This window comes from Mesoplodon mirus, assembly GCF_964341445.2.
Source record: "Mesoplodon mirus genome assembly, chromosome: 10".
NCBI classification, from domain to species: domain Eukaryota; kingdom Metazoa; phylum Chordata; class Mammalia; order Artiodactyla; family Ziphiidae; genus Mesoplodon; species Mesoplodon mirus.
Window position 1 is genome coordinate 44197234 of NC_138986.1, and position 16089 is coordinate 44213322.

Here is a 16089-nt window from a genome sequence, read left to right on the forward strand (position 1 = left end):
TGTGCTCCATTCCAAACCAGAGGGGTAGAGGCTGAGAACTGTGGGAATTGTGAGTAGGCAGTTTTAAGTAATGCTACCACCAACAGCGGTGAGAAGATGTGTTTAGCTGGAGCACAGTTGATGTAGGGAAGATAAGATGGAAGAAATGGCTGGCATCTAGATGGAGGTGGGCTTGGAATTCCAGGTTAATAAGGGTTTTCGTCCATAAGCAGAGGGAACCCTTAAAACTTTTTAAATGTGTATGTACCAGTGAGATGTAGCAGGTCATATTTTCAGATGATTAATCTAGTGGTGGTGGTGTAAGCAAGGGGGAGAGAGACTGAGGTGATGCACATACAACTTGTAGCAACAGTGCCTGGCTCCTTGTGTGTGATCTGGAAGTGGAAGCTATTAAGATTAAAGATAAGAGATAGTAAAATATTACCAGAGTCCAAATAGTGATGATGCATTGGACAAAGTTTGCGGTGGGGGAAATGGAAAGGAAGGAAAGAATAAGAAAATACACGGAGCAGTATTATTATTATTATTTTGTCCTTATCACAGTAGGGGAGTGGGGAAAAGTGACAGGGTTCATTTACTGCAAGCCAAGAGGGATGCTGAGCCTAAGGAGATTTTTAGAGAGGGGAAGGGACATGATTACCTGGACCATGAGGAACTTCGATAGAGACTTTCCTGTCAATGTTGCTGAAACACAGATCAATGTAGGCGAGCCATATAGAACTTCCATAGCTCAAGGGGTCATGATTCCAAGCCTTACATTTAGGTACCATAAATGGCTAAATGTGATTTTGAGTGTACCCGGCAAACTGTAGTTATTTTGCAAAAATGTTAGTGTCACTGATCCTCCCAAACCACACTGGTGAGGACAATAGGTGGGTTTATCCCTGATAACGTGTGTACCTGTGATGACAACAATAAAAACACCCCTAGCCTGCATTCCACCAGGGGAGGCGCCCAGGGTACCTTCCCCGTGGTGGCTATGTGTCAAGTTGATCTACCCACTTTCCCTTTTGCCGTTTCTGGGAAGATCCATGTGTTTTTCTGGGACTCGTTTTAGGAGTTTATTTTTTGAGGGTCTGTCTACTGTGGTTTAAGGCCAGCTGTCTTGGATTTTAGGGAGACATTGGGGAAAGAAATTGTTTGTTAAATTTTGTAAACCTTAGCCAGCAGTTACTAAGGATGGGTTTTCCCTTTTTAAAAATGTAGGAGGAAATTACCTCCATCTGATTGGAATTATGAGTGTCCTACTTCATGCCAGTCAGTGAGGCAGCAGCGTGGATAGAATAAGACTCCAGTAAATGAAATGAGGAAACATTCATGGAGATACCACACTGATTAACAGGTTGAGCTCCCTCAATGTTGATTGATGTCTATCTATATTATTTAAATGTTTTTTTCTTTAGGAAAAATGTAATACATACACACAATCAAAAAATAAACTGTACAAAACAGTGTTGGGTAACCTTCCACAAATATTTTATAAATATTCAAGAGTGTGTATAAACACATCCTGCTTTTCTTTTCTTTACTTAATTTATTTATTGTTTTATACAGCAGGTTCTTATTAGTCATCCATTTTATACACGTGTTACTGTCGATTTCCTCTTATAGCCGTTAGCAGTTGCCTTATGTATTGAGGTGCTCCTATGTTGGGTGCATATATATATATATAATTGTTATATCTTCTTCTTGGATTGATCTCTTGATCATTATGTAGTGTCCTTCCTTGTCTCTTGTAATATTCTTTATTTTAAAGTCTACTTTATCTAATATGAGTATTGCTACTCCAGCTTTCTTTTGATTTCCATTTGCATGGAATATCTTTTTCCGTCCCCTCGCTTTCAGTCTGTGTGGTTCCCTAGGTCTGAAGTGGGTCTCTTGTAGACAACATATATATGAGTCTTGTTTTTGTATCCATTCAGCAAGCCTGTGTCTTTTGGTTGGAGCATTTAATCCATTCACGTTTAAGGTAATTATCAATATGTATGTTTCTATTACCATTTTCTTAATTGTTTTGGGTTTGTTTTTGTAGGTCCTTCTCTTCTTTTGTGTTTCTCATTTAGAGAAGTTCCTTTAGCATTTGTCGTAGAGCTGGTTTGGTGGTGCTCAATTCTCTTAGCTTTTGCTTTTCTGTAAAGCTTTTGATTTCTCCATCAAATCTGAATGAGATCCTTGCCAGGTAGAGTAATCTTTGTTGTAGGTTCTTCCCTTTCATCACTTTAAGTATATCATGCCACTCCCTTCTGGCTTTTAGAGTTTCTGCTGAGAAATCAGCTGTTAACCTTATGGGAGTTCCCTTGTATATTATTTATCATTTTTCCCTTGCTGCTTTCAATAATTTTTCTTTGTCTTTAACTTTTGCCAATTTGATTACTTTGTGTATCGGCATGTTTCTCCTTGGGTTCATCCTGTATGGGACTCTCTGCACTTCCTGGACTTGGGTGGCTATCTCCTTTCCCATGTTAGGGAAGTTTTCAACTATAATCCCTACAAATATTTTCTCGGGTCCTTTCTCTCTCTCTTCTCCTTCTGGAACCCCTATAATGTGAATGTTATTGCGTTTAATGTTGTCCCAGAGGTCTCTTAGGCTGTCTTTATTTCTTTTCATACTTTTTTCTTTATTCTGTTCTGCAGCAGTGAATTCTACCATTCTGTCTTCCAGGTCACTTATCCATTCTTCTGCCTCAGTTATTCTGCTATTGATTCCTTCTAGTGTAGTTTTCATTTCAGTTATTATATTGTTCATCTCTGTTTGTTCTTTAATTCTCCTAGATCTTTGTTAAACATTTCTTGCATCTTCTCGATCTTTGCCTACATTCTTTTTCCGAGGTCCTGGATCATCTTCACTATCATTATTCTGAATTCTTTTTCTGGAAGGTTGCCTATGTCCACCTCATTTACTTCTTTTGGGGGGTTTTATCTTGTTCCTTCATCTGGTACATAGCCCTCTGCCTTTTCATCTTGTCTATCTTTCTGTGAATGTGGTTTTTGTGCCACAGGCTGCAGGATTATAGTTCTTCTTGCTTCCGCTGTTTGCCCTCTGGTGGATATATATTATTTAAATGTTGATATTCAGTAACACTGCATAAATTTTGAATTTTTGTTTTTAAAAGGCGCATTGTGCCTTTTTTTGTAAAATAACGTCCAGTTAATCACCATATAGCTTTCGTTAGCCTTTTTGGTTTAATAAAATGGTATACTGCCACCTGGTGGCAGCATGACCTAGTCAAGACTGGGCAGGCAGAACAGCAAAGTTAGTACAAATACAGTTAGAGAAGTGAGATCATGTTCAATATTCACTCATGTTCTATCTTTACCTCAAATCCATCGTGTCTAAAACCAAATATACAATTTCTCCCTTAAATCAGTTCTCTTAAAATAGGTGCTATTTATTAAGTGTGAATGTGGCCAGGCATCAAGCACTTTACACACATTATTTTTCTTCATCTCAAAACAAGCCTACAGGGTAATGATTATTAGTCCCACTTACAAATGAGAAAATCCAGGCATAACTTTCCCAGTGAGATGCTGTAGCTATTACCTGTTATTACACTCAGGCTTCTGATGTGCTGCTGAGTACATTGTCCTCTAGTCATGCAGATTTGAAACCCTGGTGTAATGTTTGATCTTCCACCTGTTTCACTGCTCATCTATAATCACCCATCCCATATTCCTTTGAGATTTTTCTTTTAACTATCAATTCTAACTGCCAAAATCTCTAGTCCAGATCTTTATGACATGTAGGTTTTTGTAGCATATACCTGATTGGCTTCTTTCATTTTTTTTGTATAAATAAATTGTGAAATGATATAACTACATCTTATCGTAAACATCCAATTATAGAGAAGAATGCAGAGTAAAAAGTGAAAGTCTTTTGTCATCTATTTTGTCATCTCTCCCTAATCTCTGGAGAAGTAAGCACATATAATTTTTGGTTTGTTGGTTTTTAAAATATAAATAAGACTATAATATTCCTAGTACTCTGCAATTTACCCTTTTTCATTCAGCAGTATATCTTGCAGATCTTTCTGTGTCCATGCTACAGAATTTACACACAATAGACACTCAAATGTTTGCAGAATGAATCTTAGATTTCAATTACATACTCCTTTCATCTAAAACAGGCAGTGTACTTTTTGCTCCATTTTCACCTAACTGAAGCATTTTTCTCCAAGGTTATAGGTTATTATGGATCTCCTCTTCTTTTTGGTTATTCTTAATCAAGATCTCTTTCATGGCAGGTATGGCATAGTAATAAAGATTATTTTCATTAAATATCAATAAAATATGTATGTGTGAGTGTGTGTAGTATCATTTTATTGGATAATTTTTACATGTAAGTGCCAAATCTAACTTATTTTTGGATGTCTTGTGTAAATTTCCAACTTCTTTACTATTTCTGTACCTCAGTAGTTCTCAGTCTTTGGTGTGCATAAGATTTACTGGGGGACTTAGTAATTATTAAAACCCAGATTTCCGGGCCCCACCTTCAGAGTTTCTGATTCAGTTGGTATGACGTGAAGCCTGCAAATTTCCAGCAAGTTTCTGTGTGATGCTGATGCTGATCCACATTTCGAGGATCACGATCTATAAGACTCTCCCCTGATGCTTTCTACCTCCTAGGATATCCTGATCTCTTCTCAGCACTCACTGTTTACTGCACATAAGAACTACAGCTTAAAGAGAGCGTTGAAAATGGCTGTGGTGGACAACGAGGCCTGGGGTATACGTGCCCTTCCAGAGTGGGACCAGCAGGGGCTCTAAAGGCAGAACTGAGGAGAATGACAGTTCTGCCCATGGCTCAGGCCACAAATTAAGGAACGGTTTTCACCTGTGCAGAGGGTGGCCCGAACTATCGGTTGCCCATTAGTCTGTACAGCAGCACATGCTCTAGCAATCACAATCTATAGCAGACGCATCATCTTTGAGTATGAAAGATGGCATTATAATGCCAGTACATCCAGAAAACAATTATTTATTTTCTTCACTTCTTGATGGTAGCTCAGCCAAGTAAAATTCCAGGTATTAAGTGAGCTGATGCATCCAGTCAAATAGTTACATGTATTTCATTGTTATTATCAATTCATTACTGGTGTGATTTGCCTTGTAAAGTGATTGTACAAGAATCCAGAATTCAGGGTGGTGGGGGTGGTGGTGTGATGAATTGGGCAATTGGGATTGACATGTATACAGTGATGTGTATAAAATGGATGACTAATAAGAACCTGCTATATAAAAAAATAAATTAAATTAAATTAAAAAATTAAAAAAAAAGAATCCAGAATTGGTGAGACAGAAAAGAATTAAAAAAAAATTCATCACACAGTTCCTCTCTAAAAATGTAGTAAAATTATTATATCTTTAAACATTTGATTTACAAAACCTGCTTGCTTATACATATATTAGGCAGAGAAAAGACATCATTTTATAAACTTGATTATCCAAAATACAAATGTAATGTATATATGTAAAGCTTACATAATGGAGTATTTATTCTTTAGAATTATGAGATATATGAGATATAATTGTACTTCTAAGAATTTAATCTGTTAGATAAATTGTAATTCTTGTAAAGGTTTACATATTTATATTTGGACCAAACATTTTAATGATGCTGTATAATTAATGCACTAGAAATCAGGAAAATGCATGGAGTTGATAAGTATATTTGATCCATGTTGCTTCTTTGCTTGAAATATTTGTGTGAAGAAATTTTTCCATTGCTGGAAATGAAGTCTAAAAAAAAATTGCCTGAGTATTTTAACTATTAGCTTTCACTAAGCATGCTATCCATAAAAATATCTAATGTTTTTAATGTGTTTGTTTAAACTGTATATAAATAGTATTATAAAGGTATGTATCATTCTTCAACTTCCTTTTGTCCCTCAATAATTTATTTGTTTTAACTTCCATATAGTATTCCATTTTATATCCATAATTAAGTTTATTTATTTCCCTATGATGGCATTTAGGTTGTTTCCAATTTTCCATGCTAGAATTCTTCAGTGAATGTGCTTGTGGTATATTTCCTTGAGAACATAGAGTATACAGTCTAGAAGTGAAATTAAGTAGCATACAAATATTCAGCTTTACTAGATATTGCCAAATGTTCTCTGAATTAGTTGTACCAAATTACATTGCCACTAGTATTATATAAAGGTTCTTGTTTCACGGTTTTCCCAGTGCCTGAATGTGAGAGTTTTAAATTTTGTCCAGCCTGAAAAGTGTGAAAGTGCATTTCATTTTTTTATATTTAATATTCTTAATATTCCTGATTACTGGCAATAGACAGAGACTGTACTTCTTTCCTTATTTTTTTTTTTTTTTTTTTTTTTGCGGTACGCGGGCCTCTCACTGCTGTGGCCTCTTCCGTTGCGGAGCACAGGCTCCGGACGCGCAGGCTCAGCGGCCATGGCTCACGGGCCCAGCCGCTCTGCGGCATGTGGGATCCTCCCGGACCGGGGCACAAACCCGTGTCCCCTGCATCGGCAGGCGGACTCCCAACCACTGCGCCACCAGGGAAGCCCCTCTTTCCTTATTTTTATTAGTTATTGGGTTTTTCTTTTCTGTGATCTATCCAGTTATATACTGTGTCAGTTTTTCTACTGTGTTGTTTTTTTTTTTAGTGATTATAGGTCTCTATATAACCTGAATACTAATCTTATTCTTGTTTATATGCTCTGCAAATACCTCCTCCAGGTCTGTGGCTTATAGTTTACTTTTATTTCATGGTAATCTTGGTGTTGCAAGTTTTTAATTGTGGTGTAATAAATATTATTAATCTTTTCCCTTAAGGCTTGTATGTCTTCTTTTTCTTTTTGTCTTGTGGAAGAAAACTTCCTTAGTCTTATAGTCTCAGAAAGTTTTAGAATGTGCCTTTTACATTACGTTTTTAATCTATGTAAAATTGTTGTGTATGCTATAGGTAGCAGCAATTAATTTTTTTTATGGATTATGATTGGTACCAGCATCGTTTATTGACTAATCCATCCTTTCATCACTAATTTGTATGTTTGGGTCTGTTTGAGTTTTTTATTATGTTCCATTATTCTATTGATATTTATTTATTTCTGCAATAGTGGAAAACATATGTTTCTATTTTTCTGTGAATTCATTCCATGGCCACCTTGGAATGTTTCCAAGCCTTTTAAAATTTCATTTGGACAAACAATAGCCTATGGACATTAATTTGGTTCCTGATATCGAATCAATATGGTAGTCATTAGTGTAGTCTACCAAATGTTTCCAGTTTTCTGCCTTCAGGGAAATAGTAGGATTGCATTTTCTACTCTCTTTGAATTTAGTATGAACATACAACTTATTTCTCAGTGGGCTCATTCTTGAGCAGAAGCTTTAAATAGAAGCTCCAGGAACCAGCCTGTGTTTTGCCACATTTTCCAATCCAGCCTGCCTAGTCAATCTTGGAAGCATGGAGATGGAAATTCTTTGGTGGACATAGAGATGGACATGGTACAGATGACCTTCAGTGGATGTGCAGTTGAGTGAAAAACAAATCTTTGTTGTCTTAAACCACTGAGACTTTTGGAGTTGTTCATTGTTCCAACATAATCTGGCATTTCCTGGCTAATAAAGTTAATATTGTGTAATTTGCAATTTCATGATTGGGAAAATGGTAAACAAACATCTTACTTTTGTTAGAAGGTAATTATATTTTAATGTCTCTCTTTTTTTTCAATTTCTTCCCCTCTTCCTTTCAATTGTGTCACCCTTAATGCACTCGTATTCCCCAATACCCATGACCTGTCAAACCAATTGGAACCAATTTTTGAGGTCCTCTCCCAACCTGCAATTTCTCACCTGGTCTGTATTTCTTCCTTCAAGCCTACATTTCTTCTCTTTGAGTGTTTAAATTTTTAAAGATGATGCCTAGAAAGATAAATGTTTTACCTGAAGTCTGTTATGATAAAGATCGACATTATGACCCTATAGGGAAAGGTCATTAACGCAAAGCTGGCTGTCTCAGTTTCCTCTTATTATCACATTAGTGTCTGCTGACTTGATATATGTTTTAAACTGGTTCTGATATTAAAATCTGTAATGCTTTGTTGGGGTTGATCACATTCACATTTACTGACTCTTGTAGTTCTGGAATGTTAGGGATGAGAGTGTAAAGATGAGAAGTGGAGGGGACACTAAGAAGACACATCCCAGGCAGAAGTATCTTTTTCACATAATCTCTCCACCGATGAAAATTTCCTTTTAAACATGCAAAACCATCTTATGCTATGGGGGGCGGGGGGGTTGGGCAGTTATGGAGGGGAGAAAGATGTGAATTAAAACCCAGAGAACTACATTTTTACTGTTCACACTTTGATGTGAAATATATGAATCCCTGGATTGGAATGTTTGCCTCCTAACACCTAGAAGGTGTTAGGAGAGGCAGTGGACAGTCTGATGGTGATGTGAATAGTTTTAGAGCGTGGAACACGGCAAACTTACTGAGTGGTGGGCCCGCCCTAGAAGCTTTGGATTTGACAGGAGAACACAGGGTTTCTCAGACAGAATGCAGGTGTGAGAAGACATGTGGTAGCAGAGGCATCAGCCAAATTCCTATTTTGTAATATATTAAAGACTCCTGGTGAGTGTTGCAGACATCCAGAAAAATCATGTCAAGTAGCAAAAACTGCCGTTTATACCTGTTATAGTTTCACTAAAGAGTATAAGCCCTTCTGATATTGGAACTTTCTTGCCAAACTTCTTGCTCCTTAAAAAAAATGAATGTCGGGGCTTCCCTGGTGGCGCAGTGGTTGAGAGTCCGCCTGCCGATGCAGGGGACACGGGTTCGTGCCCTGGTCCGGGAAGATCCCACATGCCACTCAGGCTGAGCCTGCGCATCCGGCTCCGCAACGGGAGAGGCCACAACAGTGAGGCGTACCGCAAAAAACAAACAAACAAACAAAAAAGAATGTTGACTGGTTAATTAATGTTTATATCTCTCTCTTTTTAGGTGGTTCTTTGGAGCAATCAAGAGGGCAGATGCTGAAAAACAACTATTATATTCAGAAAATCAGACAGGTGCTTTTCTAATCAGAGAAAGTGAAAGTCAGAAAGGCAACTTCTCCCTTTCAGGTATGGGCATTGTCCTGTGTGATTTAAATGTGGACTTGAGAGTCTGTAGTCATGAACCTTCTGTGTGAACATGGACATGTTAATTTTAAATTTGACTTATCTGTTATCTTCACAGTAGTACCAAAATTAAATCTATTGAACTACTCAAGAGTAATATAAAAATTAGCAAAACAATTTCTGTCTGTGGTTAGATGTGACTATAAATGTTTCAAATACACACACTCTAGGTATGAGATGAAAAATATATAGATCTGCCTGTGTTTTCTCACTTTTGCATTATCTAGGAGCCTATCCGTTTAGGGAAATGATAAGCAAGAAGCAAAATCCAAACTGTTGTCAAAATTGATCTTGCCATAATACCTTTTTTTTTTCTTTTTGCATTTCATTTGTCTTTGCCTGGTAAATAGAAAATGAATTGAAATGCTGAATGCAAATGTGCTTAATTAACCAATGGCATGTAACATTCGGTCAAATGTAGTTTTCCAGCTGAGAGTCAAGTGCATGTTTACTTTACAATACCCTAGGAAAGAAAAAGCACAGGAGACCTGAGAATTATCTTTAAGTGTTACAGGTGCTTATATATTAGGTAGTCATTAGTTAGCCAAAAGCTAGATTAAATGTTTTAGATTCTAGCATTAAAAATATAGAAGTAGAATATTTCCATGAGGAAAACAAAGAAAAAGTAGAATTAACTGAGTCATATCTTTGAATAATTCCCAAGCTACAGTGACTATTCTGAACACTTACTTAGTAGAATATTATGGAGCAAAACAGCTTTACAGGCTTAGGACAAAATTACAAGGATATTGGCTGTCATGTGCTGAGAATACTGTGATGCTTGCTTATGGGTTTAGGAAGCTTTGTAGGCCCTACTTGGAGACTAGCGTAACATTATAGATTCCTTTTCAATGAAGTCAAACCATTTAGAGTCTTTCAAACAAATTATCTGATGGCTGTGTATTCACTAGGGGACAAAGTAAATGCAGACCATTATGTCTACTGAAAGGATAATTTTCTTATTAGCCAGAAGGAGGGCTATACAGGAGAAAGATGGAAAGAAAAGGGTCTTCGATATAATCTACATTAAAACGAACAAACAAGTGAACAACCCAATTGCTGACTGTTGATTACCACTAAGGATCTTCAGGTATACCAGTCATAGATTTATTTCTCAGGGCAGTTGTCTCCTAATCAGTCTGAATTGATGGTCTTCAATTTTGCTGACAGTTATGCTGCTAAAGGAAGGCAAATAATATCCCTTTTCTATCTCTGTCTTTCCCACATGAGTTTTCCTTAGAAGTATTGTCTTTATTCCTCAGGCGACAATGGCTCGCAGCTGTCAGAGAAATGCTTCATGAGGGGGCATGATTTATTGATGCTGCGGCAGGCTGCTGAGAAACAGCAGCCCAAGGTTGGGGTGGGTGCTAATTGGCTTGTTGTGATCCTTGCATGGCTGTCAGCTCTTGTGAGGTCTGAGTAGAGAGCTGGGGAGAGAGTTAGGGCTATGACACCTCTCATAACGGCAAGACACTAATTAGCTGTGAATTACAGCAGTGCTTTTGGATATTACGTATTATACGTGGTAGCCAGAGAATCCGCCTTCATTAGATGCATGACAGATAGTTTTAGGGGCCTTACTGTTATTTGTCATTGGTAGAGAATTGTTTTTCTGATGAAAAATATAAAATTCTGACTGCATGTCAACTGGTTTGACTATTTCTTGACTTCAATCGTTTACTTTAAAGGAAATTATTATTGTTATTGCCATTAATATAAATTTGATGTTTGGCATTCCACGAGCATTTATATTATTGCTTAAAGTACACTTTCGGAAAAATACACCTTGAGGGATAAAACTGAATTTCAGGCGAGTTTTTTCAGAAAGGATTTTGCATTGCACATTGTAATTTTACTTTAGGCAGCTCTGCATAGGAAAATCTCTAGAGTAGTAGAGGGAATTCCAGATTCATCCTCAGCGAAAGCTTTTTAAGAGCGAATGATAATTGATTGAAGATAGTTGAAAAATGACAGAGGACATGAGGCAAAAAAGCTCATCAGCAGTGTTCAGGGTGATGCATCTAGTAGCTGATATCATTTATTTATACACTGTCTATTTTTTTTTTTTTTTTTTTTTTTTTTTTTTTTCTGTACGCGGGCCTCTCACTGTTGTGGCCTCTCCCGTTGCGGAGCACAGGCTCCGGACGCACAGGCTCAGCGGCCATGGCTCACGGGCCCAGCCGCTCCGCGGCATATGGGATCCTCCCAGACCGGGGCACGAACCCGTATCCCCTGCATCGGCAGGCGGACTCTCAACCACTGCGCCACCAGGGAGGCCCCACTGTCTATTTCTTGAACAAATATTTGAGTGCCTAGTCTGTGCCAGGCTTTTGCTAGGTCTAAGGGCAGCAAGGAATGTGAGGCACAGTCCCTGGCCCAGTCTCCAGGAAGGTGATAACACAGCTGTCTGGTGAGACAAGAGGCGGCAGGGGCCAAGTCTCAGAGAGAGTTAGGAAGGTTTCACAGAGGAGGCGGCACTTGTGTTCAGTTTGAGTCACAAGGTAGCCGCATGGGAAGGATTATTCCCGGCAAGGCAAATGCACAGAGTGGAGGGTAGGGAGTGGGGAGGCCAGTGCAGGTGTGTGTGTGTGTAGATGGGGAGCAGAGGTGGAGGAGAGGAGGAATGGCCAAAAATGAGCCTGGAAAGGAAAGTTGGAACTAGACTGTTCAGGGCCTTGTATACCATGCTGAGGAATTTGGAGCTTTTTCTACAGGTCCAAATATAGAGGGAAATTTTAGGCAGAAAGTGACTTGGTCTGACCTTTGATGACAGAGTGGAGAACAGAACGGATGAAAGATTTATAGATAATAGTCTGGGGAGGAGTGACGGGGCAAACAGAGAGGCATCACTTGCTGCTGTCTGAAATCACAGGTGTGAGACAGAAGAGTCAGTTAGCATTCCGCGGAGTAGGGCCAGGGAACCTACACTCAGCTGGCTGCACTAATGCTCCTCTGTCCGCAGATGCCTCATGGCCCCTCTGTTGCTCTCCTTTTTTTATGGGGCAAGTGTGGGAATGGCCTTAGGACTCTCAATAGCAGTCTTTGCTTTGGTGCTAAAAAGTGAGTTTGGACATCAACTATTTGCAGGGTGGTTTGAAAAGCCCAGCACCTCTGGACTTTGGCACCATGCGAAATTGCAGCTTCTCTTTTGTAGAAAAGGAAACCATAGGGCCTGTTGGAAGTTGAATTCAGCTGCAGTCCTTCTTGCTGGCCATAGGGGGTGATGGTGGGACAGGCCCAGTGGACCCATTACCATGCCATCTAGAAGGAGCTCCTGGGGCTCTTTGCTAGAGAGTCTTGTTTATCTCCACAGGTGATGGCTTGATCCAGGGCAGTTTTGGCAAATAGAGGGTAGGGCATGGAGGTGTGAAATATTTAGAAGATAGAGCCAACAGGAATTGGTAGTTGATCAGAAATGGGGTAAAATAAGGGAGAATGCAGAATCTAGGATGACTTGCAGATCTCTGACTTGAGTGATGGGGGGATAGTGGTCAATTGAGCCAAGATGAGGTCCATGGGAGGAGATACTTACAGGAAGAGAGAAGAGGGGACCAAAGGAATTAAGTTCAGAGGTGTTTGAAGTAATTGCAGGAGGACATACAAGGGGCCATTATCTCTTTTTTGACTTGTGTCTGCTGATTTTGAGCTGAGAACTCACTGTGATACATCTCCATTACAGTGAACATGTAGGTCCCATGGAACGTGCAGGACTTTTATAATAGTACTTTGTGATTGCTATGAAGTCCGTTCTTGAGAATATAGGTAGGTCTCTGTAGCAACATAATTTAATTTTAAAATAAATATACTAGAAATTTTAGAACCAAATAAATGTTTTATACTTCAAAGGAATAGACTGCTGTTATTCTAAGTATTGCACAAATGGTAGAACTCCCTTTACAGAAAGGATATCACCTTATGTTAAAGGCCTTAGCTGGGCAATTATATGTTCATTAAGTGCAACTTTGATACTTGGAAGTGGCCAGAATTATCTGAAGCCACATTCTGAATAATATGGATGATTAACCCGAGCGAAATCATGGACTTGTAACTTTGTAAATATTTCTGCATGCCTTACAGGTTAATTCTGAAGGCAATTCAAAAAGTAATGAGAATAACAGCAGCTTCATTAGGGAAGATGTGTATCTGTTCATGTTGACCTTGTGTGTATCCTTCATGTTGAACTTACATATTCAAAGAGTCTTTTATATTTATGAGTAACTCTTTCACTGTAGGTAAAAATATGCTTCTCAAACTAGGTTATACAGTCCTTGAGCCGAAGCAACATACTTTTATTTCTTCTGTTTCATGCTTCTTTTCTATCTCCATAGTTTCTAGTACAGTTTGTAAAGACAGTAGATGCTCAAACACCTCTTTACCCTGTCATCTACCAAGAGCAAAGATAAGCAAGGCCATTGTCATATTCTTAAACCTCTGAAGTCTGGACCACATAAGATCACAAATAATCCTCTTCCTTGCTGTGTTTCAGATTTATTTTAGAAAGACAATTTCTCACCTTAACACGTTAGTTGTTTCCCAGTAACAAGACTTTTGTAGAGGAGACAAAATTGGAAAAGGATGTCACTTGCATTGTGACCCTGTCTCTCTCCGCCTGGCACAGGGTTCAGACCCAAACTCACTTTCCAGCAGCCACTGAGATACCATTATTTCTCCCAAACTTTTTTAAGACCTGCTGATTCATTCTAATCTGATGCTGACCAATGGCAAAAGGCTGTGTGTTTCATTGTCAGTCCTCTGAGCCTCCATTTATTCTTCATTTAAAATTAATGTGGACATAGTGGCCATAAGAGTGTGTCAGGAATTCTATTACTATTAACCATGGATGTAAATACAATTGTATATCCCAAGGAGGGGCAAGTATTAAATGGTTGGAAAAAATTGCTCCTTGAATTTATTATGCAATGAAATGTCTATGGATTCTGGGAGCATTTTGATATTGGTTAGAGATGATGTTTTGCTTTTTAAAAAATACACAAGATGCAGAAAGAAATTTTTGTTAATAACTCCAGTACCTCATATAAAATGTATTGAATTTTAAACATGTTGGTGCCATCTTAGAAAATGCCTTTTAATTAAAGTCATAATTTAGTTGTGTTCAACTTAATTGCAAATATCATTGCCTATAATAGCAAGTGGCTTTTTGGGTCAGTTATCGTATATGCTGCCTTTTCTTAATGTTACTACTGATAAATTATATCTCAGATGTTTTAAATACTCTATAAAGTTAAATTAACGTTTTATTATATAGTACATATACCTGTGTTTGTGTGTGTACACAAACATACACACACACATGCACAGGCAAAGAACTTTTTTCTCTAGGGCACTGCTCATGGAGAAATCTTTTATTTTATTGAAAATCCATGGCTAGCATTTCTAGAAGTTGCAGTATTATTTAGGGTGCTTGCATTTTTTTTTCTTTTGCTTCTCTGTGAACACCACATGTTGACTCATCTAAGTTTTCTCTTCTCTTCTGCTTACCTTATTTTGTTTATTAAAAATATCTTTTCTGTATGAGTAGTTTGAGCTATTTGGAGGCAAGCACAACAAAGAACTGATGCATATTATTGCCCTTTGAATGTAACTTTATAGTAATCAATTCCAGATATTAAATAAATGAGAAGTTGATAAGTCATGTGGAGGTTGGTGAAATTGCTACCTTTTCATACTTCATGACATATTCCATTCTCTTATTTTTTTTTTCATTTTATTGGCTGACAAATTAAATTGATCCTTTATTTACATTTTGTCCAATGTTGTACTTCAAATGAAGATAGCGGCTAGCTAACAATCATTTAAGTTAGCATCCCCTACATTCTATTCAAGAATATACATAAGAGATACAGAATCAGAGCAGCCCTGTAAACTGAGTCTATCAATCAATGATTTGTTAGACTCTAGGTAAATATTCTCCTAACTTCAGTGTGAATACAGGTGAACTGACATATAGGAGTAGACTTTGACTTTTGCATCGGTCAGGGCTAGTCATAAAGAAGGTGCGAGGCTGCTTTGACCCCTACTCAGTATGTGCCCCTATCTTAGAGAGGCAGGACAGGCAGATACCAGGAAACCAGGCAGCCACTGTTTTGGAACCGACTTAGTGATTTTGGTCTTCCCTGGGCATCTGTGCATAGCCCCCCCACCACCTTTCTACATCCAGTAAATGTTATAAGGGCAGAAGATGACAGATGATGACTGTGTGTTGCAAATTAGGTGAAGTTAACCTTAAAGAAAGAAAGAAATAAGAACTCTGCTCTCCTGTGATTGTGTTTTTCATACAATCTTCTGGTTAAACAAACAACTCAGCATTGCTGCCTTAGTTTGGACTGCTATAACAAAATATCACAGACTGGGTGGCTTAAACAACAAATATTTATTTCTCACAGTTCTGGAGTCTGCAAGTCCTAGATCAAGGTGCCAGCAGATTTGATATCGGTGAGGGCTCTCTTCCTGATCTGCCTTCTTGTTGTATCCTCACATGGCAGAGAGAGAGAGAGCGCGCTCTGGTCTCTTTCTCTTCTTATAAGGGCACTAATCCCATGTGAGGATTTCACCCTCATGACCTCATCTTAATTACCTCCCAAAGACCCACCTCTTAATGCCATCACATTGGGGATTAGGGCTTCAACATATGAATTTGAAGGGAAAACAAACATTCAGTCCATAGGAATTACAAAGGAATGGATTCTATTTCTTATGGCAGGCATGCCAAGTGAGTAGGAGAATATCCACCCTTCCTCCAGCAAAGCCACAGGAGCTGAACATTTGCTAGACATCGGAAGTATGTTTAGAGGCTTGGTGTGTTAGCAGCCCTGCTGTGCATGTGCTAAGGGAAGGAAATGTACACTCATCTAAGTGGATGGAGAGGAGGACCGGTTGCATATGTTTTTTTCCTGAGCATCAAATTTCTTTGCATTCAAGGAT

General features: G+C 38.4%; 1 protein-coding gene across 1 annotated transcript in view; it reads left to right on the plus strand.

Moving 5' to 3' along the window:
• The window catches only part of FRK (fyn related Src family tyrosine kinase), a 94546-nt gene that overhangs the window by 46510 nt on the left and 31947 nt on the right, over window positions 1–16089 (plus strand). The window contains exon 2 of the mRNA XM_082633751.1: window positions 8969–9090. Within this exon, the coding sequence (XP_082489877.1) occupies window positions 8969–9090 (122 nt within the window). The remainder of the gene's footprint in view (window positions 1–8968; window positions 9091–16089) is intronic.